Raw genomic sequence first — 27,287 nt, 5'->3', positions numbered from 1 at the left:
GTATTTCTGCCATGAAAAGGCTTCTCATAAAAAATATTTGCCGTTCGGAGTCGGCTTGAAACTGTAGGTCCATCATGATGTGCGTCTTGATGTTGTTCCACAAATGGAGGGACCTACAGTTTCAAGCCGACTCCAAACGGCAGATATTTTTTATAAGGAGCCTTTTCATGCCAGAAATACAGTCGGAGGTTTGCCATTGTCTGCCGAGGGGTGACCGCTATTAGAAAAATGTTTTTATTAATTTTGGTGTTTCAGCGAGATTCGAACCTACGTTTTCTCTGTGATTTCCGAATGGTAGTCACGCACCAACCCATTCGGCTAAGGCGGCCGCCGCAGTACATACATCTATACTATTTCCTCTACGCCCAAAAGTGGCAGTACTAGTGGGTTGCCTTGTATTAATTTCTATCGAGTAGGATCTCGGAGATTCAGCAAACGACTTCTTAATTTTAGAATTATCTATTTTCAAAAATATTTTTCATATAATTACTTTCCCATAGTCCCATTGTAAGATTTAAAGAAATACATTTTTACGAATATTGTTATGCTTCTTCCCATTTTTGTAAAAGTTTAGCTTCTGCTTACTAAGCAGTTGGGTTTTTGCCAAAATTTTTTGTTTTGCATTTTGTTGTTTTCGAATTAGTGCCTTCTATTTATTTTCTTTTCTGTTCTCTTCCATGTTTACATCAACCTAACCCAACTTTTCATATTTATTAACATTTCCCTGTTTTGACACGTTGCACGCAGCTCTCTCTCATAGCTTATTGCAGCAAAATTACTCTCCAGATTTAGCCACTTTCTTTGTAATATTGTATTCTACCATTCTTCATAATGAAAAGCTCAATATCGTTATCCTCCACGCATGCTCAGACCCAGCTCAATAGGTCTTGAATAAATTTTGAACCGTACCCCTATGTATAGTTCTTGGAACTTAGAATGTCGTTAAGGTAATTTCTTCGTGAGTGAATCACTTCTAGCCTTCTCCATTTGGCGGTTGGAAGGATTTACAAAAATAATAACGAAATAAAAACGCAAACATAAATTTTTTCTTGGAGATTTTAAATAAAAGTTGAAATACCTTAGGATCACAAAGAAAAGTTATTGATAGCACATACAAAAATTGGGGAGATTGTGTGTAAAGTTTGTTCACAAATTTTTTTGTATTGTAATTCTGCACATTTGGTTTCATGACTATCTTATATATTGTACTTAGTATAACAATAAAATCTAAAGTTTACTTGTATCGATAAAAATATGAAGATGATACACATGACTTCTAAATTCCCATGTTGGCTTTCCTTCCTAGCTTTTTCACGATTCTGCCTTCAAAGCGAAATCTACGCTCGCAATATTCATAAATCTTAATTAAAGCGACTTTCTACTGAGAAATTAAGTCCAAACTGTTCCTTAAAGTTTTGTTTGCACATCAGTGTGTATTATGAACTACATGTATGTATGCATGTATAAATGTTTAAACTATTCCACGCCAAAAAAACGATTCACGCTGAAGGCGACACTGGGGTCACGTCACTCCTGCAGCTACTTCAATGTTGTATTTAAACTATCTCTACTTGTGATGTCTTCTATTGGTTCAGATATGTAATTCACCGAAGAAATTTGCATATTTGTATTTTTTTGTTTGTCTAGAAACGCTGAAAATTTCCACAAAACTCATTGGTGGTATACGATTTTGCCATTATGCCAGCTTGTCTAAAATTTTACATATCCCCATGAAACGATAACGATGAGGAAGAAAGTAATTTTTTTGGTGTATCATTAGACATACATAAATATCATAAATACATACATAAGCTTTTAAAATTGTGGTTACTAAGATTTCGATCGTACCATAAAAATATGTTCTAAAGTTTTATTAATATAGTAAACCTATAATTTAAATAAGTTCTTCAATGAAGGGATTTGGAACTCTTTTCAATGATTTTGCATATACTCGCACACAGAATTTATAAAAAAAGGACAACTCAACTATGATAAAAATTCAAAGTTTTTCCATTTGAGTATACCATACTACTTTGATCAAAAAGTTTCCGGAACAACCACCAGGTGACGCTTTAAGTCAACTATTTGTGTTCTGTTTTTTGCTAGGATGCCATTGCTTGACGTTTGTAAAAGTTACGCCATCAGAGAGGGAATACTTGAACATTGCTTGTGGATCCGTTCAGAACATTGTAGTTGTTGATGTAGGCTTGCGCTATGTTGCTGCAAAGTTGGTTCCAAAGGCCCTGGATTGCATGCAAAAAAGAGACCGTGCTGATATCGCCAAAGACATAATATCTAAGGCTGAATCCGACCTAAGATATATGAAACGCATCACTAATGGAGACGAGGCGTTGATTAATGAGTACAACTAATCTATAAGTAGACATTAGACGAGTTAGTGAAGAGCTCCGAATGAATGAAGACCAAGAAAACCACATCGATTTCAGTCAAAAAAGAAAGCGCCCACGGTTTTTATGGATTACAACGGTATTGTGCACCACGAATTTGCGCCAGAAGGTCCGACAGTTACTAAGAATTCACCACAAAGGAAAAAAAAATTCGGAAAATCACTCCATGGATTTTGCACCATGAAAGAAATGAATAATGAAGAACGAAATGAATACCATCCAACAGCCATCAAATTCACCTGATATGGCTCCCTGCGATTTTTTTCTGTTCGATCGAGTCAAACAACCAATAGATATGCCATTACTGTTACAAACCACCACAAACATACGATTGATACCTTGCGCAGAAGTTCACGCAAGTTGGGATGGGTTTTGACTGATTAGAAGCAATTCTTTTTTATATAAATTTGGTACGCCGTGACCTCCGACTCTTTTGGGTCCATCATCTTCTAGTTAGCAACCACACATGCATTAGGGGGAGACGTAAAGTAAGACACTTTGTAACAATAAAAAATGAGGACTCACATAAGTGCATTATTATTACAGTTAATGCCGCCGTAGCCGAATGGGTTGGTGCGTGATTACCATTCGGAATTCACAGAGAGGTCGTTGGTTCGAGTCTCGGTGAAAGCAAAATTAATAAAAGCATTTTTCTAATAACGGTCGCCGTTATTAATACTGCTCCAATTGCTTGTCGTTGTACCAAAATACATTTCCATGTATTGGGGATATTCCCATTCAGATTTCCTGTTTATCTTGTTCGTATTATTTGTTATCCTGAACTATCAATTATCAAGATATCCTTAATTATCAAAAGAAGAGAGAAAAAAACAAATTATCCATTCTTCATATTGGGACTATCAAAAGAGTGTAAATTCATAAGGGGAATTTCCCCCATGTCTCTTTAGCGAACATCTGTTAGTTAACTTCTAATAAAGTTTGGAATTTTGTTTGCCTTCGTTTTTTCAATTGCCAAAATGCCTTTTTGCCTCTTAGGTTCCTTAACAGTGGAGTGTCGCCCGTTGAGTGCAAAATATTATAAATTTGATGCTTGTTTATACAGGGCCCGACATCTATCGTTACGGATTTGAACTAGGTATTATTTGAAGAATGGTAACACTTATCTGTCATCTGATTTGACAGAAAATTAGTTTTATTCTTCCGCTGAACGAAAATGGTTGTGTATACGCTCAAAGAACGCTGGGAAATATTGCGAGATTACTTTGAAAATGTGGGTAATGTTGCAGAATGTGTACGAAAATTACGTACGGCAATGGGAAGAAGAAAAGCACCGAATGAAGCGGGTATGTTAACAAGCAAAATTGCCGCATTTGGGGCTCAGAAAACCCGCACGCACTCGAAGAAAAGCCGGTGCATTCACAACGAGTCACTGTTTGGTGTGGATTTTGGTCGAGAGGGATCATTGGTCCATTTTTCTTCGAAAATGAGCGAGGAGTGGCCATAACCGTCAATGGAGAGCGTTACCGGGCCATGTTGAACGAATTTTTGTTCCGAGAAATTGAAGAGGAGGATATTGGTGGCATTTGATTTCAACAAGATGGCGCTACTTGCCCCATAGCGAATGCTACGATCAATCTTTTGCGCACTGTCTTCGAAGATCGCACTATAAGCCGAAATTCTAATATCGTTTGGCCGCCTCGGAGCTGCGATTTGACGCCGTTGGATTATTATCTTTGGGGTGCCGTCAAAGACCAGTGTTATGCCAACAAACCAGTAATAATTGATACACTGAAGACCAACATACGCGATGCCATAGCTGAAATACAGCCGCATACAATCGAAAATGTGTTGAAAAATTGGACCGATCGTATGGGATGGTGCATGGGTAGCCGAGGCAGCCATTTGAATGAAGTTGGGTTCCATCATTAACCGGAAGGATTGTACTTCAAAAAAAAAAAAAAAAAAAAAACAGTTTGGAAAAATATTGAGTAGTTTCTTTTTTATATTGCAGCATTTTTAATTCCGTAAAGTTATATGGCGGACCCTGTACATATCTTTTATTATTATTAAATTATTTTAATTTTTCTTCTTTATGTTCTAAAATATTCACAATTATCAAATTAATCCGAAGTTAGCTAACCAGACTTCGGGGAAAATAAAATTTTAATTTTAAGCCATCTTTCTGCTCAGTTTCCACCGGCTAAGGCCAATATTAACCAGAAATTTAGAAAACTTCCGTCAAATATAGGTACATAAAAATAAATCGAATTGCTTCAATTTTTAGTTTTCAGTATCCCATAATATATTATATATTATGCAGGTTGTCAATGTAAATATCTTATACACCTGTACATGAAAACTTTATTTACGTGAGCAGTATTTGGCGCAATGAGTTCTCTTAAACGAAAGGGTACTGTATTTAATATTTTAAGTGTCTCTTTATAATATTTATATTTCTATTAAAGCTGATTTACGTATGTCTTAAGATTTTCATATGTATGTGTATTTACTCAATTAAACATTTGTATATATGTATTTATATCTATAAATAAATAATGAGTGTAAATATTATACAAATGCATCCAGTGTAAGTACATATGTAGATATATCGTGTCGTGTATAGGCATGTTTACATGTATATAAAAATACATACACATTTCATGAATGTATGTGTATACACTTAAACATGCATATGTATGCAAGAGCATTACCTGTGGCGTGCGGCGCAAATACACTACATACATATACACGTGTATTTGTTCTTACCGCGTGCATTATACACTTGAAAAATAGATGGGTATTCATTAGACTTATTTATATGTGATTTTTTTTCAATAATGAAGTAGCCGCAGCCGAGTGTTAGTGAGTGACAATCCAGCAGTACAGGCTCTAAACGTCAAAATTTTGTTTAAAAATGTTAACCAGTGTCAGGCAATGGCAAACATCTGAATCCGTTTATGAAAAATACCTTCATAAAACTATTCGCTGTTTGAAGAGACAAAATCAAAATGTACGAACTGGTAATAATGATGGACTATAAGAACAACAGATAAAAGTGGAAACGTGAACTTAACCTGAGACGGAATTGTAGATGGGGTGTTCGAGAAAACGAAGAGAAAGTGTCAAAATAATCAGCTTTTGTAAACCGAAATTAAAATTTAGGTTAGGATTGTGTAAAAAAATTAAATATTTGTGAACCAAATTCTACATTTACGGTAGATCAGTGGCTGATTTTGTCAAATTAACTGAGAGCCGAGTAAGAGTTCGGTTGGCTTAGGGTTAGACATAATTTTACATAACTTAGCCAACCTACCATCCAAGCCCAAAGTAGAAGTGCCATAACCATAATGCCACAAATTTGCTTCCTCGCGATTGTGGAATCGTTGGAAAGATTCAGGCTGTATCTTCTCGGCACAACCTTCGTGCTGCGGACTGATTGTAATGCTGTAGTGACGACCAAAAAGGTTACACCATTGAGGCCACGAATAGTCAGGTGGTGGCTACGTCTGCAGGAGTTCGACTTCTCTTGACTTCTCTCATCGACCAAGTACTAAAATGCAGCATGTCGATACGCTAAGTAGATTGCCAGTAGAAGGACCGTCATGTCCATCAACAGTCGCGGATAAGGTATTATCCATCAGTAAAACTATGGAGGATTGGGTATCCACCGTACTACTACAAGATAAAAAAATACGACGAATAAGCGCAATTATCAAAGGCGAAGAGGAGACAAGCGAAGATGAGCTAAAGCAGCTGAAAGAGGATTATGCCATGCGATATTCACGGTTATTCTGAAAGGTGGAGGAGCATCACAAACCCGTTGCCCCACAGTCAGTACTATGGCGGGTAGTGAAAGCAAGTCATGACGATGCAGGGCATTTTGCACTGGAAACAACATTAGACCGTCTTAGAAAACATTTATGGTTCCCACGAATGCGATGTTACGTAAAATCTTATATTGCGGCTTGCGAAGAATGTTGTTTGAATAAGGCCAAGGGAGGTAAGAGGGAGAGAGAACTTCATGTTGCCGACGTACTACCGATCCCATTCAGACGTTTGCACATCGACCATATGGGTCCATTTCCCGGGAGTAAATCGGAAAACGTCTACGTGTTGGTTATTGTTTGCGGATTCAGCAAATATGTACTGCTCAAATCTGTCAGAAATACTACGAGCGAGCCAGTAATCAAAGCAATGGAGGAAGTAATGGGTATTTTCGGACAACCACTGCGTGTTACCTCGGATCGTCGTACAGTCTTCACGTCGAAACTCTTCGATAGATTTCTCAACCAAAAGGGCATCCAGCATGTCAAAAACGCTATAAGAACTACAAGAGCCAATGGGCAGGCTGAGCGCGCGAATAAAACTTTATTGAACGCTTTAAGATGTACAGTGGAAAATAACAAGGTATGGGATGAATCATTGATGGCAATCCAATGGAGTCTAAACTCGAAAAAGAATGAGGTAACGAAATATACCTCAAACGAACTTGTGATCTATTTCGATCCAAGGGATGTTAGTCACAACCGAATGATCCAAACTATGGATGATGAAGTTGTCCATGTGTCAGACATGGAGGAGAAACGCGATATAGCAGCTTCCAATATTATGATCGAACGTAATAAACGGAAAGAGAGATACGACAAACGACATCAGAAACCGCACAAGTACGAATTTGGCGACTTGGTGGTGATTGACAATGTGTCCACAGCTACGGGTGAATCCCACAATCTCAATCCTGTGTACAAGGGTCCATAACAGGTGACGAAGGTATTAAACTATGACTGCTATATCGTGGAAGATTTACCGGACACGATGGTGACTCAGCGCCGCTATTGCAATGTGCTGTCCGCCGATCATCTCAAACCATGGTGCGCTAATAATCCAGAATTAGACATTCATGATGGCGAAGGAGACTCGTCGTGGAACGGCGAGGAGTCCGGAGAGGCCAAGCTGTCAACGACACAGAAAGAGTAGTGTGAAAGAGACGGCGAGAGTGTACGCACGTATACGGAAGATAATAATACTTTTATTAAATATAACCACTTGGTGTTCTGGTGTTTACATTATTTTGTAGATTATAAATGATTGAAGAGGATTATTTGTAAATGATTGAATAGGATTATTTTTAACTCTTTAAGGGTTAGGCTACTGGGAAATTTACAAAAAAAGTCGTTCAGGGACGTTTTTTTCATTGACTTGTTAATATTGTCTTCAGCCGGAGATAGCCTAACTGAATGCTTGAAAAGACAATTTAATTTTGAACAAGGTCTGGCTAGGAAAAGGCAGGTTAGTTCGATCATTGGGAATATTTTAGAAAATAGTTTACAAAATCTCATTGCAAATATAGAAAAACTTCGCATTAGCTGGCTGGACGACAAGTTAATGCTATTAAAAATAAGAAGGCACGGTGCGTCGAAGGCAGCTGGCGGTTAGCAGCTCACTTCCGATAAACTATATCAGAAGTTAATAGATAAATACTCGCTACCGGATCGTTGAGAAATTTCTCTTTTAACCACCTGCCGATTATATTCTACTATGAAATGAAAATGAATGACATAAAAATATGTAAATACTTCTATTTTGAATCTCAGTTCGAAGCATATCAGAAACTTTCCAAACGTTTTTCGCGATAATACATTTTTCAAATTAGCCCTCTCGAACATATCGCGTCTGATTTATTGAAAATTTCAACTGTACAAACACAATTAAATTACGTTACAGATGTATTACATATTTTTTTATGAAACATTTTTGGACGAAGCTTTCTTGAAAATGTTGACCTCTTATTTTAAGCACGCAGTGCCAAAAAGAAAAAAAATCACACGATAAATTAAAAATTACAAATGTAGTTCGTCAGGCTGCATGCCCATTAAAAAAAGAAAAGATCCGCCGAAAAGATGCTGCGCCGTCGAAATTTTTTTTAAATGTTGAAACCGTTTAAGAGTTGTAACCGTTGAAAATGAAAAATTAATCAGTGTTTTAATTTGTTTCATTTCTCTATAGTAGCTATCTCCTTAATTTTCGATCTCGTTAAAGGTTATTTTCTGTTAAGACTAAAAAAACAACATTGAAGTTTAAATAGAATAAATATTTTTTTTATTTTACATTAAATTTCTGTGGTTGTGGCATTCACGTTTAAACACATACACATTTCTTATACGTGAAAAAAGTTTAGATATAACATAGCCGCGATATTGAAAATATTGTAAATATGCAATGTTAATAGTTTTCGGTAAACCAACTATGCAAAGGAAATTAACGAGTAAACACTTGAATTCGCGAGTTGAAGTCATGATTGCTGCATTTTAAATGCAACACTAAATTGCAAGTATACGGGGCTTCCATGAAGAACTCTAAAATAAACTGTTGCGTGAGCCTTAAGATGCTGGTACTAACTTCATTGCCGTGAAATTTCCCCAGCAACTTGCATTTGGCTTATCGTGATATATAGTAAATTAAAACAGTTCATTCATTTATTTGTTTTTTAAACTCAAAGCAAAATATACAATCAAAATCGAAATAAGTTCTAGTTCATTAGTGTTTCTTCAAGGGCCATTTGTGTAAATTTCGCCCCGAACATATTTATCGTGCTTTGCGGCAACTATTCCGGAAGGAATTCCAAGTGCTGTTAAAGAGCTAGCTTTGCTTTTATTAATGCTGCACAACACTATTCATTTGCTCCACACTTTTCTCTGCTGAAGATTGCAGAGACGAATTAAAGTTATTCGACGTCTGGAAATATTCCAGGAACAAATTTCGTAAAGTTGTGTAAGTTAAAAAATGTCGAAGCTTATGCTAATTCCCACATAATTATAGTTAGCTGGGATGATTGAAACATTTTTCGAGGCAGGTGACTGCTTCTAGACTGTCCACGCTTGAAAATGCTCTATAATATTCATATTATCACATACCTCCTTGACAAAAAGTTCCCGGAACAACCACCAGGTGATTTGAGCTCTGTCAAATGATCTGCGCTCTGTCTTTTTTGTTCCTACCAAAATGTTAACTTTATTACTTGACATTTGTAAAAGTTACGCCGGTTTGACCTGTGCACGTGCTTTCAATTTCTTACAATTTTAAAACAGGATTTCAATCGGCAATAAGGCAAAAACCAAAAATATAAAGAAGATTTACTTACACTCTTTGCGAAGACGTTTCACTTAAAAATGCAATTTCTTCGGAGTATTCAAACACAAACACTTCACTTGTAAACGAACGTCAGTTTTCGCCCAATTTTAATTGATATGTGCATTTTAAATTGATGTGATAAAATATTACTGACATCATGTTGCGTGGTGTTTTCTCGGTGTGAACTGAGAACTACTTCGCATATTTCGCAACAATGCAATTTGTATGGATTTTGACAGTTATTTAACGTGAAACGCGAACTTGGTACCATGCTTTAGGGGCATTTGCTGAATTTTACAATATTAAAATCAAACAAAATGAAGCCGCCCTGCAAAGAGTTTGCATTATATGTACATATAGGTATATACAGGGTTGGCCATATTAAACTGACCCATTGAGTAACCCTATAACTTTTTACTGTAATTTGAAATCTAAGGTTTACGTCAACAAGCCAAAGACACTAGGCGCACTTAAGGCCAATATCCGACGGGAAATAGCCGCCATATCGGCCGAGACGCTGGCCAAAACTATGGAAAACGCCGAAAAACGGGCACATTACGCTATACGAGCTAAGGGCGACCACTTGCGCGATATCATATTCAAAAAGTGATGTAAACGAATCTCCTTGAACTAAATTAAATGTTTTTCACAATGAAACACAAAAAAATGTTTCTTTTTCCATTTTTTTTTAATAATCACATGGGTCAGTTTAATATGGCCAACCCTGTACATATCCAAATACGTGCTAAGGGCGACCACTTGCGCGATATCATATTCAAAAAGTGATGTAAACGAATCTCCTTGAACTAAATGTTTTTCACAATGAAACACAAAAAAATGTTTCTTTTTCCATATTTTTTTAATAATCACATGGGTCAGTTTAATATGGCCAACCCTGTATATATAATTGGCGCATACACCCTTTTTGGGTGTTTGACGGACAGAGGCTGATCGACTTCGCCGGGGCCCGAAACATGGTAGTCTGCAGCCCCAGATTTCAGCATAACGGTACCTGGGTGTCCCCTGATCGAAAAACGCGAAAGCAGATCGATCATGTTGTGATAGATGGAAGACACGCTTCTAGTGTATTAGATGTACGTACTATCCGAGGACCTAACACTGACTCGGATCATTACCTTGTTGCAGCCAAACTGCGCACACATCTCTGTGCAGCAAAAAACGTACATCTACCTACGCAAATAATGTTCAACATCGAAAAGCTGCACTCACAACAGACAGCCAGAAGATTCGCCACTCGACTCTCACTCCTGGTCTCAGAGAGCACTCCCCAACAAACCGGCATGCACAAGCAATGGAGCAACATTTCTCGTTCTCTACGTACCGCCGCCGAAGAAGAAATCGGATACCGGCGAGTTGGTACGACGAGAAATGTCATGCTGCCACTGAAAGAAAGGATGCCGCCTATAGAGCCACACTGCGATCGGGCGCAACGGGAGCCATGTGGGATCACTAGAGCTAAAAAAGGAAGAGAGACGTATTATCCGAAAGAAGAAACGAGAGGCCGAAATACATGAGTACGAAGGGCTTGAGATGCTGGCCAACAGGAACAACGCCCTAAAATTCTACCACAAAGTTCGGCAGCTTACAGAAGGTTTTAAGACCGTTTTCCTGTAAGAACAAAGATGGCGAACTGGTGACTGATGTACAGAGCAATCTTAAATTATGGAGGGAACACTTCTCGAACATGTTCAACAGTGACAGCTGCGCATGTCACAGAGAATGTGAAGATGACGACGGAATTGTCGTTCCGCTACCCCACCATGACGAGGTGAGAATAGCAATATCACGGCTAAAGAACAACGAAGCCGCGGGCGCCGACGGACTGCCGGCTGAGCTATTCAAACATGGCGGCAAGGAGTTGGTAAGGTGCATGCATCAGTTTCTATGCAAAATATGGTCGGATGATAGCATGCCTGCCGATTGGAATTTAAGTGTGCTCTGCCCAATCCATAAGAAGGGTGATCCTGCAATCTGTGCCAATTACCGCGGGATTAGTCTTTTAAATATCGCCTGTAAGGTTCTAGCGAGCGTATTATGTGAAAGGCTGAAGCCCCCCGTCAACCAACTGATTGGACTTTATCAGTGTGGCTTTAGAACTGGAAAGTCTACCATCGACCAAATATTTACAATACCCCAAATCTTGGAAAAGACCCATGAAAGGAGAATCGACACACACTATCTTTTTGTCGACTTCAAAGCTGCATTCGACAATACGAAAACTAGTTTCCTGTATGCAACGATGTCTGAATTTGTTATCCCTGCAAAACTAATATGGCTATGCAAGATGACGTTGCTCAACACCAGCAGCGCCGTCAGAATTGGGAAGGACCTCTCCGAGCCGTTTGATACCAGACGAGGTTTCAGACAGGGTAACTCGCTGTCGTGTGACTTCTTTAACCAGAATTTAATCGGTCAGGCACAATATTTTATAAGAGCGTAAAATTGTTGGCGTATGCCGATGATATCGATATCATCGGTCTTAACAACCGCGCTGTTAGTTCTGCCTTCTCCAAACTGGATAAAGAGGCAAAGCGAATGGGTCTGGGTAAAACACAACATTGGATTAAAAAAGATTGGTCTACTCGGGCACATGATGGCTGAGCATTCAGAACAGCTCCCTGCCTTCAGCTTAAAACAAAAAAAAAAAACAATCTAACAAAAAAAAGGTTTTTTCAACTTAAAAACAAAATAAAATATGATTATCTTTAAATATTAGTATTTTTTTAAAAAAGACGGTGTCATATTTTTCAACAAGAGCTGATACTGAAATTTCAGTTACAGATTTGAAATCCTCATAAAAAATTGGACTAAGATTATGTGTCATAACCCAATCATCAGACATGCTGTTGTGCATGAGGCGTTAAATATAGAGGCATTAAATATAGAAATAGGACTCCTCGTTGACATTGTGCAACATTAACCCAACATTTTAATTTGATTATTATCAATAACGAAGAGACGAAGCACAATAACTCACTTACTATACTTGTAATCCTCAAGAGAAGTAGAAGAGAAGTAAAAACTTTATGATTTAGTTGTACTGATAATGAGTGTAGCTCTCGATTAAATGAAATATGTTTTAAAAAAATTAATGTCATATATATATTGAAAATATTTAAGTCTTGCAAATTAAAATTATAAACTAATATGTATACATATGTATAAGTATACTCATACCTGTACATACAATTAGCGTGCACATCCTTTGCAGGCTGTGTTTCATGGCAGAAATATACTCGGTTGTTTGCCATTGCCTGCCAATGTCTACACAAACTAGTGTTTTTATTTCTAATACACTGTTCTGTTCTCATATTAGTGTAAAAAATTTGAATTCGTCGTGCCCTAAGGAAATGTTAATATTCATGCATACATATTCAACACCTCGAGTTTAAGAGACAAAGGTTAATGCAATTTAAATATGTATAAGTGAACATGACCGGACACACATATATTTTTATACATACATATGCACATATGAACACACAGTCTTGCGCAACGAACGATTTACCCTATGATCTGAAAGTACCGGGAATATTTAAGTAAAACCGAACAGAGTTAAATTTCAGGCAAATTTATTTTATCTCCTTTAAAATACGACCTGTCTGAAGCAACACACATGTGGCAACGTTTAACCCAGTCCTCCATGCACCCCTGGTAGGCCGACGAACGGATGAGCTTCAGCTCCTTCGTCGCATTCTCTTTGATCTCCTCTATCGACTGAAATTTCCCTCCGCGAAGTGGTAACCTCAACTTAGGAAACAAAAAGAAATCGCACGGGGCCATATCAGGTGAATACGGTGCTTGCACGATGGTATTTACTTATTGTTTGGTCAAATAATCCAGGCTCGGTGCGATGACGCGTTATCATCATGCAAAATCCAAGAATTGTTTGCCCACATTTCCGGCCGGCCAGATAGACACTAACGATCCGATGACGCTATAAAGTGACAGATGTGTGTCTTACAGTCCTACCAGCATAAGAAAACAATATGGACCGGTTCCCACGTGCGCGGTTCGTTTAAATTAAACATTCCCGTTACTTTCTGATCATAGGGTATAATAAAAAAGCTATTTTACGCATGCAATGCATTTGTACAAATATACAATGTACACACCGTAACATACGTAATACCTATGTACACATTGAAATCATATTGCCTTAGTGAAACCTTCAAATGTAATGGTTCCATAATTGCAGTTTCAACAAAAAAACTTTGAAGTATTATAACTGAAGTTATTTGTATTGTTAAAAAGAGAAATGTTTATATCCCTAAGAGGTTTCAGAACAATTCCACACTAGAGATGTATGCTGAAAAATATTTTGATGTGCATTCGAATAGAAAATTAGAAAACAGAGTTTCATTCTTTAAATTGTATGTACATATGTATGTATGTACAAAATATCACCATACCTTCCCTCTAGGTAGGTAGGGTGGCTGTCGCAACGACACACTTACACCTTTCGTAGGTCCATTGTGATACCATTGGAACTTATCCTTACCCTATGGGTTCCTTTTGAAACCATCCGGAAGCTTTAATAAACGAGCACAACTTCGTTAATTTTGGATGCGCTATGTCCGCTACATCAGTTAAAAATGCTGTATCAAGAGTGCGCAGCCTCCTCATAGCTAAGCTTTCACACTTACATAAAAGGTGTCTGACTCTTTCCTCTTTTTCTGTATTAAGGCAGCTCCTAGAGAAATCGAAGTACGGGAGTCCTAACCTTCTAGCGTGGATGCTTATTAAACAAAGACCAGTTAATACCCCTATCATTTTTCTTATAGCTTCTCTGTTAATTCTTAACAAGCTTTTTGATCAACCGCTGTCCCATTTCGGCCAAGTCTGTCTGCTTAGTTCGCCTGTTGTGAGGTTTTGCCAACTTGTATTTACCTTGTTGATGGTTTCCTTATCTATTCATCATTCGTCTTTTGGCTCTACAGCTCTTTGTGAGCTTTGGCTTGCTGCACGTGGGACCTCCATACGTCTTGTACGCTTGCGACTTTTTTCCAGTTCGTTATCCTAAATTTCTTGATATCGTCCTCTAGTTCGTCGGTCCATCTTGTTCTCGGCCTTCCTCTTGATCTAGTGTTGAACGCTCTGGCTTCTACGATTTTCTTCTGCGCCTTCGTACCGTCCATTCTTGTAATGTGACCTAGCCATCTTAACCGCTGCGCTTTGATGAAACGTATAACATTTTCGCCCTTTATCAGTTGATCTAGCTCGTCGTTCCATCTTATTCGTCACTCGCCGTGATCTTTGATTGCTCCGAAAATTCTTCTGAGTACTTTTCGTTCGAAGGCTTGCAGTTTTGTTTTATCTGCTTCAATTAGTGTTCACGATTCAGCTGCATAGCATAATATTGGTCTAATAATGGTTTTATACAGAGTCAATTTGCATTGTCTGCTTAGTAGTTTTGATTTGAGGAGTTTCGTTAACGACGCATACGATCTGTTCGCTGCTAGAATTCTCTCATCGATGGTGAGGCTCATTGAATTGTCTCTACTTCTCCTTATCTATAAGTAATTTAAATGTGGCTATAGGCATAGGTATCAGCGTCTTACCCAAATAAGGTGTACTTTTTAGTATTTAGATACGTCATTTAGAAGTTTAAAACATTCTATGACTGTTTTTGATGAGAGTGTTTTGGAATGTCCGAGTATATGAAGACATCATTTGTGGATAATGCTCTCGTTTTTATTACCGTAAGTCCATCTTTTATGGCAGTAACTTCCACCTGAAATACACTGCAATAATCAGGTAGGTGAAATGATTGGCTAACTCCGAGTTTATATATTTATTTATTCAATTAATAGTCTAAAAAATACAGTATTTCTTACAGACTATGAAACTTATAATAACTAATTTCAATTGTAATGAGTGAAAGAAAAAGATAACATTTCTTATAATTTACAGAGGACGATAGATAAAGGAACGATGGAAAAAGGAGATAATACTAAGAATTTAGTTCAACAATTCATTTAATACCAATTTGAAGTGGTTCTTTGTGGAAGAAAAATCCAGGCCAGTATGATTCGAAAGCGAATTAAATTCACCCAGAGTTCTAGAAATCGGAGCATTGGAAGCATAATTAGTTCTTACCATCCCTAACCAGAAAAAATCATGATTCCGTAAACTTCGCTGGGGAATACTTAAACTGACTTTTTCGAGTTGCAATGGGGAGCCAATAACCTCATTTATTAAATCGAAAAGGAAAGTAATGGGGAGAATAGTCCTTCTAATATCTACTGATTTTAGATTTATGAGCAATCACCGACTTTTATAGGATGGAATTCGATCAGTGAAATTTAAAGATTGGAAAGTATAACGCACAACAGCTTTCTGGACACGTCCAAGCCTACTAATATGACAAGCAAAATATGGTATACAAATAAAGACGGCGTATTCCAACTTCGAACGCCCCAGAAACGTATATAATAACTTTAGATTAAGCCCCTCCACCTACTCCGTTGTCTAGTTTTTAACCATCCACCATCTACCATCAGCCCGTTATCCCATTCCTCTTTGGAAGGAAATACTGTAACGAAGGCTTTATTTAAGCTGATATCCTTGGTCTTACAGAAATCCGTTGTACCAGGAATGCAGGGAATTTCTCTAAAATTGAAGAGTGCCCTTGGCAGCTTTTTGCTTACCGTTTATTATGAACTTCTGGAACCAAACCAGACGATAACTACTGATTATTATTCCCATCAGCTATCAAACCTGAATGAGGCACTTAACAAAAATCGACCGTCTTTAGTGAATAGACGCTAAGTTTTGTTTCACCACGACAGCGCAAGGCTTCATACCGCAAGGCAAACATTAGGCAAGCTGAACGAGATCGGATGGGAGCTAATGCCGCATCCACGATACTCTCCGGATATTGCACCTTGTTATTATCACCTTTTCCGTGGACTTCAATCCCATATGAGTAACAAGAACCACTCCTCAAAAGAAGCTTTAAGAAGGGATATCGAAGCGTATTTTGGCTCCAAGGACAAAAAAATTTTTGAGCAGGGAATTAAAAATTTGCCTAAACGTTGGGAAGGCATTGTAAATAATGAAGGAAGATATTTTATTGATTACTAAATACTTTAAACATCTTTTTTATTAATTTTAAAACCACCTTTAAAAAACGCACGAACTTATAGACTGACCTGATAATTAATTATCTCTATGTTTTGTCATTGAAGTACCCACTTTATAAATATATTTATATAAATATATATTTGTCACCTTAAGGTTCCCACTATCCCTTTAGATTATTTTTCAATCAGGTTTGAACCTTAATTTCCCCTCTTAGTTTGAAGCCCTCTGGCAAACATCCCAGTCGGGGTTTTTAGTCGGTCCCAAAAGCGTGGCTAAAGTTCGTGGAAGCGAAGATACTTAGGTCACCCGACCTGACCCTTTTCTTGAATTCCCTTGAACAGAACCGTTACCATGATGATAGGGCGGTGTGTGAGTATCACCAGAGTAAAAACGTCTTAAGGTCGAGATATAAACTGCCACATTCAAAATCTATTTGACAGAACGAAGTCTGTCGGGTCTGCTAGTACTTCATAAAAAATAATTTGATAACCGGTGTCCCGATTAAGTTCACCTAAATTGTGCGAATTAGTACGAAGTTTAAAGTTACTTCTCTTCAAGGTAATATTGCAGAAACGGAAGTGCTTAATCCATTTTACATTTTAATTTCCGTTGCGCTGCAGTTATGCAATTACCAAAGATAATATGATACAAAACTCTCAGCAAATAACATACATTTAAATACAGGAAGGCGTAGTTTCCAGGCCGTTCGATAATACAACTCGGCTAGAATATTCACTCCCCAAAAACTACTTGGAATCTGAACTGATTATACTTTCGTTGCTTTAAGTCTCGTGAGAACACTGTTCCAATTTGCGGTACTTATTTTATTTTTCCAATGATGCTAATCCATGAAAAAATGCAGGTATGGGCATTCATGGAGGAATTTTTGGGGATTTTTTTTATTAAATAAAACGGGTAAGTATATCAAATTTAAAAAATATAGTTTACAAAGAAGCTTTACAAGTAATCTACTTAATATAACAAATATGTAAAACCGTCTGAGCTGTACCATACATACATATACACATACATATGTACCCTCTACACTCCAGTGCATTTCCTTCTGTCTTCTTGTTGGAGTTACCAGATTCTGATATGACAGTCGCAATAAAAAGGTAGTAAAATTTATATATGTAGACAAATTATTAACAAATATTTATTACATGATTATTACAACCGCTGCATATGTATCATGTAATTTTCACTTAATGGGTACAACACAAACTGAAAGACTGCAAAAGGTTACAAAGCTTACCAAACAGCAATTAAAGTAAAAATAAATACATACATAGATGATTTAATAACACGAAAGATAAGATAAATAACAGAAAGAGGTAAAAAATGAGTTCCTGAAATTAGGGTCGCAAAGTTCAATAGCTAAAAAAATATAAAATCAATCGATCAATAATTTGCATACCTATTAAAAAGTACTACATAGTTTAATAAAGTCCGTTACCGCAGTCATTTATTCTGATGCCAACGAAAAAATGGCGTGCGAACCAATACACGAATTTTCCATACACGAATCCATTTGCCACATCAAATGAGTTTCTGAACATTTTTCTATTAAATTTTCATTCAACTATTGCACGCAGGCGAGTAAATGACAACGATTTGAGAAGTTACAGGCCAGTGAAAAAACCTTTGCTTACAAAAATGGATTTGGAGGAAAACTCTTATTACTTATTTTTTTTATGAGTGGCCTTAATCATACAGAAAATGATTGATATTTGATTTGCAGACTAAACTTTGTCAGAACACATCTAAATTGGACCGATGGTCGAGTGATCCACGAAACTGTAGGAATAGTTCAAGAATCGACGTGCTTCTACTTAAAAATCTTAAATTAAATTTTATTTATTATACTTGAATGTGATAAGAAAAAGTATGTCATTCAAAATGTTTATCAAATTTCTTTTCTACGGATTGTATTCATAACGCACTCTTTTACAACCTTAAGGAATTCTTCACCAAAATGTTTCTCTGGCTTTATGTTGACCACCCGTAATCCATATTCTCCATACATATTTTATATGTACCTATTTACCTTTACGGAAAAGCGATATCAACAGAAATTTGATCAGTGGGACACCATCCTTTGTTAGTCATTCCCCTGGCTTAGGCTAGCACCGAAACCAGAAATTGTTTTTTTCTTAATCATACTTAACAATATTTAATCAACATTTTTGAAACGTCACGGTAATACAACGCATTTCAAATACTTAAAATATTCGACAATAGTGAAGCGAGATAAAAGGTGATGTACAAAAAATGTGATCTCCATGGATGGAATTGTGTAGCAAGACAACGGCTGCCTGCACCTATTAGCATACAATATATTTTAATTGCAAAAACTAAAAATCAAAAAAATAAAAGACCAAATATTGTACAAAAGTTATAAACGTCCTTCGGTTTGGTATAAACCGGTCAAAATGGAAACATTTCGCTCTTTGAAGTCTATTTAAAAGCGCTCTTCTGCGCCCGTAAAATTTCTAATATGCTTCAATTACAACATTTTTTTAAGAAATATTATTTGAGAATAGGTCTTTAGAAAATGGTGTTTAATAGGAAGAAAAAAATGTTTTCGATTTATCAAAGCTATTACATTAAACTGACTACAGCAATTGAGTAATGGCAATCCTTGTATTTTCGTAATCGTAAATGTGTGTCTACATGTGGTTATGTATGTAGATATTAGTAATTACGTACATGGCATATTTTTGTTGCATTTCTGATGTTTTTTTCGAGTTTATGTTGTTATTTCTTTTCTCGCATAGACATGAAAATGGCTGATAATTGACATTTAATTATATATAGTTATGACTTGAGGTCCAGTGCTCTTTTAATTATCCACAATTATCGCAAATTTTTGTTGCTGGAATGTTATAGCAAATAGCTCGAAACAGTAGAAAAATAAACTAGTTTTAAATTTTTATTAAACCAACAGACGCCACCAACGTTTATTAAACCGCCTAAAAATGATTTCGCATACATATAAGTACTTACAAATAAACGTAAAGGACCATAAGCATTTTTTTATCACCCCACAATGTAAAGTAGTGAGGCATTAGTAATATTTTTAGACTTTTTGATAGTAGTTATTTTCTATTATGTTTCCCAAACTTTTTTATTCAAATTTGTTTACTTGAATGAATGAATTTTTCTTATAACGAACTAAAAATGTGCTTTTATATATCAATAAATTTATATGATTTTGCATGGCACAAGGCTATTCGAAGATTTCTAATTACCTGCAAAGAGGCGGCTGCTATTACTTTTGTTATTCATGTAGCATTTGGGCATCGCACCTGTTACCATCCTAATGACCACCCTCGCCTTATATACTATGTTTGTAATATACTAAGAATGTGAATTGGTGCAAAAAGAAGTGAGAAAATGGTTCAGAAAATTACATACCATACGAGTACCTCGAAAATCGACAAATCCGATTCAAATTTTTATTTTCCAACCCAACGCTTACTGTTTTGCAGATTGGGACAAGAAGTCCGAATTAATTTATATATAATATATATATTATATAATAATTATAATTATATATATATATATAATTGGCGTGTACACCCTTTTTGGGTCTTTGGCCGAACTCCTCCTCCTATTTGTTTTTTTTTTTTCATGAGGAGCTTTTTTATGGCAGAAAAACACTCGGAGGTTTCCCATTGCCTGCCGAGGGGTGACCGCTATTAGAAAAATGTTTTTCTTAATTTTGGTGTTTCACCGAGATTCGAACCTACGTTCTCTCTGTGAATTTCGAATGGTAGTCACGCACCAACCATTTGGCTACGGCGGCCGCTACAATCAGCTGTCAAATGGTAAATGTTAATTCAGTGTGCTTAATAGAGTGTGTGTGAACATCAAAGTCAATAACACAATTTAAAATTTCTCTGCCTCAATTAAGGTGCATGTCTGAATATAGTAAGATTTCATAATTCTCTTATATTAATCACTGAAACGAGTTTCCGATGTTTTTTTACTGTTATTCTTTGATGTAAATTTGTGGAATATGGACATATCAAGGGATTCTTCTAATAGAATTTTAGATCGATGTCTTGCGGACGCTCCTGTTTTATTCACAGTCGGGTGTACGGTATAAATATATGCATGTATGCACATGTACAGCACATACTTTGGTATGCGCATATTAAAATAAATTACAATGTATAAATAAAGGGGCTTCAATTGTTTCGATGCTCCATACGCACGACTGAAATTTACATGACGTCCAAAAGCTAGTATATGTATATTTCATGAAGTAGTGTTTTTAAGTTAAACAAAAACATACAAACATACATATAAAAAATGGACTCACACTCAGCAACACTCGCACACTAACACAAAATATGTTGAGTGATTTCGAACTTTCTAAAATGTAGTGCACCCAATTTCTAATATTTATATATAAAGATAAAAAAAAAATATTCCAAAACAAAAAAAGAGTCGAAACATTTTTTTGTTTTTGCGATAGTCCGTGGCGACAAGTCAACCTAAAAATTAAAAAAGTTGATTCTGTAGTATCCATCCTGATGAACTCTTTTCAAGATTTAAAACGCATAAAAGGGAGCAAACGAGCATAGTCCAATTAATCCTTTCAAAAGCTTTATTACTGAAAGTTTCTAGTATTTGAACAATCAAAGTGTATATGCGAGTAAAAATAGGGGATTCGAAAAACAAGTATAAGTATATTTGTACATTGAATGTAACAATCGTCGACATTCAACTAAGTGCCCGTTGCTGCCTCGTGTTAATTATCGCCAATTAATTGCTATAAGAGACGACAACTCCTTCTTCACTTTTCAAGTCTTCCTACCCTTTTGTCACCATTAACAGTTGCCGCATCGAGTACAGGACGACATGCTCTATTGAAGGGGCCGCTGAATCTTTATTGACTGAACTTGAATACTATTACCATAAATTAAAATTAAAATAAATGAAAAATAAATTAAATAAATTTTAGTTCTGTACGGATATAAAATGTTTTCCAGCTCAATTTAAAACTTCGTCCTAACAAAATTAAAGAAATATTTAGGTATTATCTTTACTGAACTACAAGGTATCCGAACATGTTGGGCCTTGTGGTTCGAGTTCTCCTTGGAAGAAGCCCGCCCTTTTTGAGGCGGAGCTTACTGAATTGAATTTGTAGTATTGTAGTGTAAGTTTTCAATTTTCCATTTCATTGAGAGGAGCGGACATGTACCAGGTGAATGACAAGGCGCAATTGCTGCATACTTACAGGCGATGACGAAAAAAAAGCAACTAAATAAAATAGCTGCTTTCATAAAAACTTCGTTATGCGCACCATTTAAATCTGAAGCTTGCTGATTCTATAACCACTATCAATGCAACTTGGCTTAAATATATTAATAATCCTCGAATCCAAATTTCAAATAAACTAAATATTTATGCTGGTCGATCATATTATATTTTATGGGGCGTAAGTTTGGGATCAAATACTCCAAATTATATAATTCACATCGAAACAAATTTGCAGCCGCAATATCTACATACACTCGGAGCACATATGTACTTTGTCTTGCGGTGTTTTATTGGGCTTCTGCGCATTGGGTAAAAAAGTAGAAAGACATCTCGCTAATTTTAAGGGGGGGGGGGTTACGTTTTTAAATTTTTTTTTTGCATTTTTTTTATTTGATTTTTTAAATGAAGAACCTTTCAAGAATATTCTGTGAAAATTTTAGATGAATCGGAGCAAAACTTACAAAGATACAGCCATGTAAGTGTTGCTACCTACCTGGCTCAACCGCGCGCCATTTGTACTTTAAAGCGTTTTTCCCACAACTTACGTTTTCAAAGTCGGTGCCCCTAATAACTTTAAAACTACTGCACCGATCCTCTTGAAATTTTGAACACTTTTTCTGTAGATGTTTTTTCGAATTTGTTGATACTTTTGTTTTTACGGTAACTAATTCACCGATTTTTTACGCGAAAATCGTGTTTTTGACTTTAACGTGTTCCCAAAAATCGAAAAATTTTTAATTTCAAAAAACCCTCTCGGCGTTACCCGGAGAAAACGATTATCTAACGAAATAACTTTGGTTTTTTGATTTCAGATGATTTAACACCGAGTTATGAGGGGCACCGCAAAACTACTTTTTTTTTAGATGCGTCCGAATAATTTCTGCCATTGCCGTATTTTTAAATATTTTTGGATGAAAATTTCACAAAATATACTTCAAATGCTATAGTTTTATGTAGTAAAAGATTTGACGAATAAATTTTAACTGTCATCAAAAAAAAAATCATAAAAATGTGCCTTTTTCCCCATGAATTAACGTTGTCAGGCCCAGGCGCTTTGTTATTTTTTAGCGTCTTGATCGCGCTTATTATCTCAGGCTCATCCGGGCATGTGGTGGAGATATCACGCCGAACTACATATTTGGCGCTGACAGCGACAGGGCTGCACTGGCTGTGCGGATGGCGCTGACAGTAATTTCTTATAATAGAGCCCCCAGAGATCGGAGTCGGCTAGAAACTGTAGGTCCCTCCATTTGAGGAACAACATCAAGTCGCACACCACAAATAGGATGAGGAGCTCGGCCAAACACCCAAAAAGGGTGTACGCCAATTATATACATATATATATACATATATAATATTTATAAAACATTAAGGAAAAAATTGGCATGGAAAATATTGCGAATATTGTAAGAAGATTAAGTGAGGTAATTCTGCGAGCATAAAAGTATGCAATATCAATATACTAAAATATTTCAATGATAGAAATCCCTAGGGGGGGCAATAACGAATAAAGAATAAACAATTTCACGTTATTGAACAACTACAGCTACTTATTAAATTTATAAATAAAAAGGCTTGATAACGAAAATAATGTATGAACCAGCTAACCGATTTACCTATATTACCTTAATGGAAAGTTTTTGTATCGTTAGATTAACAGGAAAAATTATTAATTGACATTTTGTAATGGAGTATTTAACAATTTTCCAAAATAAATTGGATACCCAATTATAAATATCATTATCTAATTCCAGATTATTGGAACAAAGCAGCTGCTAGTGCGACCGGATGGTAGTTTTACGAAGGATCGCACTGTTTCTGGTTCGTCGGAAGCATCTTTAGTTGCGGGAGCTTCATCTCCTCCGCTTGCTTCACAGCATGCCGATGTAATTAACAACAATACCAGCATTAGTAATACCAACACAATTGGGAAAAATGCTTACAACAGCCCAAACACAACTCTACTAATTACTAACAATAGTACCGCGATCACAAATGGATCAACAACGGCTGGCACCAATTTGGCGGCAGTATCCATTACTGCATCTTCTACTGCGACTGCTACTCCAACTCTTGAAGCAATTGAATTACCTATAGCCGTAGCCCATGCGACGGGAAAACCGCTTCAAGAAGCCATCGACGAGGTAAATAAAGTAATTATGAAAACTATGTACCTACTTGTAAAGGGTTTTTAAATATGAACTACCTAATGTTCATATGTATTTTTATACACCCGGGGGCTGCAGATATTTTGCGTTATTTGTAAAATTTAAAGTTTTGATAAAAATACTTTTTTTTTTTTTTTAATTAATGCTTATTTAAGTGCCGATTATAACGCGCAATGATTTATACTTTCTTCATTGTTGGCTGTTTGTTTAGCTTGCGTCCAAATGAGATTTTTGCTGGATAATTCCTCGTAAAGGCTGCGTCTGCAGGGTTCTTTGGGTCGTCCTCTGCGTCTGCAATCTTGAGGGTTTCACTATAAGGCAAAGAATGTCCGAAATCAAAAATCTGCAACAGACAGCCACAAGATTCGCCACTCGATTCTCACTCTTGCTCTCAGAGAGTACTAGCCAACAGTCCGGCAAATCGCTCATTACGTACCGCCACCGAACAAAAAATCGGATTTCGCCGAGCCCGAAAAAACAGTTAGTATGACGAGGAATGTCATGCTGTCACAGAAAGAAAGAGCCACGCTGCGATCGGACGCAACGCGATACCATGTGAGATCGCTACCGAGAGCTACAAAAGGAAGAGAGACATATTACAAAAAAAAGAGGAGAAACCGAAATATGTGAGTGCGAGCAGCTTGAGGAACAACGTCCGCAAATTCTACCAGAAAATTCGGCGGCTTTAAGAAGGTTTTAGGACCGGCGCGCTTTCTTGTAAGAACAAATATGGCGATCTGGTGACTGACATCGAGAGCATACTTCAATTATGGAGGGAACACTTCCCAATCTTATGAAACAGTGACAGCTGCGCATGTCAGAGAGAATGTGAATATCCCGATACCCCAATCGTTGACGACGGAATTGTCGTTCCGCTACCCGAAAGCATGCCTGCCAAATGGAATTTAATTTTGCTCTGCCTAATCTATAAGAAGGGTGATCCTGCAATCTGTGCCTGTTATCACGGGACTAGTCTTTTAAATATCGTTTATAAGATTCTAGCGAGCGTATTGTGTGAAAGGTTGAAGCTCACCATCAACCAACTGATTGGACCTTATCAGTGTGTTTTTAGACCTGAAAAGTCCACCATCGACCAGACATTCACAATACGCCAAGTTTTGGAAAATACCCATGAAAGGAGAATCGCAGGGTGACTCGCTGCAGTGTTACTTCTTTAACCTGATGTTGAAAAAGATCGTGCGAGTCGCAGAACTTAATCACTCAGACACAAGTTTTTATAAGAGCGTACAATTGTTGGCGTATGCCGATGATACTGACATCATCGGTCTTAACAACCGCGTTGTTAGTTCTGCCTTCTCCGAACTGGATAAAGAGGCAAAGTGAATGGGTCTGGTGGTGAACGAGGACAAAACGAAGTACCTCCTGTCATCAAACAAGCAGTTAGTTAAGAACCAGCATTAATACCGATAATAATGTCAGCCTTAAAATCCAACGAAGAATCTCTCAGAAGCATGGACAAAGGCAACATCCGATGAGGCATCGCTTGGAGTGTTTGAGAGAAAGATTCTGCGGGAGATTTTTGGACCTTGCACGTTGGCAACGACGAATATCGGCGGCGATGACGAATGAGATTTACAACGACATAGACATAGCGCAGCCAATAAAGATCCAATCTTGTAACAAATCGGATGGGCACTTTTATCTTTCCCAGATAGCCTTAAAAGAAGAAGTGTTAGAAGATTTGCACTTGCAATCTCATCTGCTCTAAGCATTTCTGCCGCTACACCATCGATACCTGGAGCTTTGTTTGCTTTCAGAAATTTTGTTGCTGCTACTATTTCCCCAATATCTAGGTGCCTACATCTAATTTTATTAATGCGTCTTATTCCGACTAATCCGTCGGTATCCTCAGGTGCGCCTTCACTTAGTTTTGCCACAAGCTCCAAAATTTGTTGTTCAAACCATCTTTTAAGTTGCTCTTTTGGATCAGTCAACAAAACTCCGCTTAGATTTCCTATTGGTGACCTCTCTGGTGTTTTCCTGTCTGCTAGCTTTCACGGGCAGTCTTATAGAGCTTTAAGGTTTTCTGATGTTGTTAGTTACTTAGTTGTTTTATCAAAATGATAAGAGCGGTTTACTGCATCTCGCCTTCCATTACTTTATGTTTTGTTCTGATCGTAGATTTAGCAGCTTTCCTTTCGTCAATTTTGTTCCAAGTTAATAAAAATTCTGACTTAGTGGTCGAAACTTTAAGCCATTTTCGGTCGTACGAATCGTCCTACCACCCGAGCGTTAAGTACTTTATTTTATTTCCACCAACCTTTTTGATTTGAAGCATTAACACTTCTCCAAATTTGCCTTGCAAAAGTGGTGACATGTCTCTTTTGAAACACCCTATATATATATGTATATATTTCGATATATTTTTGAAATGCATTAAACAAACTGAAATTGTTACATAAAAGTGATAATATTTTATCTCAATAATAATTATTGTTTGTTTTAAATAATTCCACTTAAAAAATGCGATCAGTCGGTTACAACTGTGCATAGATACTTTCATATCCCTTGTTTGTACTCGTATATGATAGGAAGGCTTTTGCAACTACAAGCTGAGCGTTAAGTCTAAAGGTGTTGGCCCAATGCAGGCTGGCTTGAAGTTTCAAATAGTTCAAAGTTCTATTTGCAGCGCTCTTGACATTAGGAATTGAATAGCCATGTCTTCCATTTGACGATCTGAATATAACTCGCGCACCCAAAACTTTTGTCGTTGGCGTGATTGGCGTCTTATTTTGTACATTTTCACTATTAAAAGAAAAAATCGCAATATAAAGGGTTTTCCAATAACAGGTGCTATTTTGAATAGGATTGCGCTATTTTATATGGCCGGAATGGGATGATATTGATCTGGACAACGTTTATTTTCAACAAGACGGCGCTACGTACGACACAAGCAACGAAACCATTGATCTTTTACGGGAAAAATTTCCCCGGACCGTGTTATCTCTGGAAGAGGTGATCACAATTGGCCACCGAGATCTTGTGATTTAACACCTTGTGACCTTTTTCTTTAGGGCCACGTGAAAGAGAAGGTCTACGCCAACAGCTCAGGGTCGATTCAAGACTTCAAAGATTGAAGTCGTAAGGCTATCGAGGACATAGGGCGGCAGCCACTTTGCAATTCAGTTATGAAAAATTTCATGAAAAGGATATTGTCCTGTAAGCGTGGTCGTGGTGGTCATTTGCCTGATGCTATTTTCTACTATTAACGTCATAACTT

General features: G+C 37.0%; 1 protein-coding gene across 5 annotated transcripts in view; it reads left to right on the top strand.

Annotated features, from left to right (window-relative positions):
* Window positions 1–27,287, top strand: part of LOC129246174 (RNA-binding protein fusilli) — an 81,228-nt gene that overhangs the window by 24,500 nt on the left and 29,441 nt on the right. For all 5 annotated transcript variants that reach the window (XM_054884757.1, XM_054884756.1, XM_054884755.1 and 2 more), the window contains one exon: window positions 23,633–24,022. In XM_054884757.1, coding sequence (XP_054740732.1) covers window positions 23,633–24,022 — 390 coding nt within the window. The remainder of the gene's footprint in view (window positions 1–23,632; window positions 24,023–27,287) is intronic.

This window comes from Anastrepha obliqua, chromosome 4 (genome assembly GCF_027943255.1).
Source record: "Anastrepha obliqua isolate idAnaObli1 chromosome 4, idAnaObli1_1.0, whole genome shotgun sequence".
NCBI classification, from domain to species: Eukaryota; Metazoa; Arthropoda; class Insecta; order Diptera; family Tephritidae; genus Anastrepha; species Anastrepha obliqua.
This window is presented reverse-complemented; position numbering and strand designations above follow the sequence as displayed.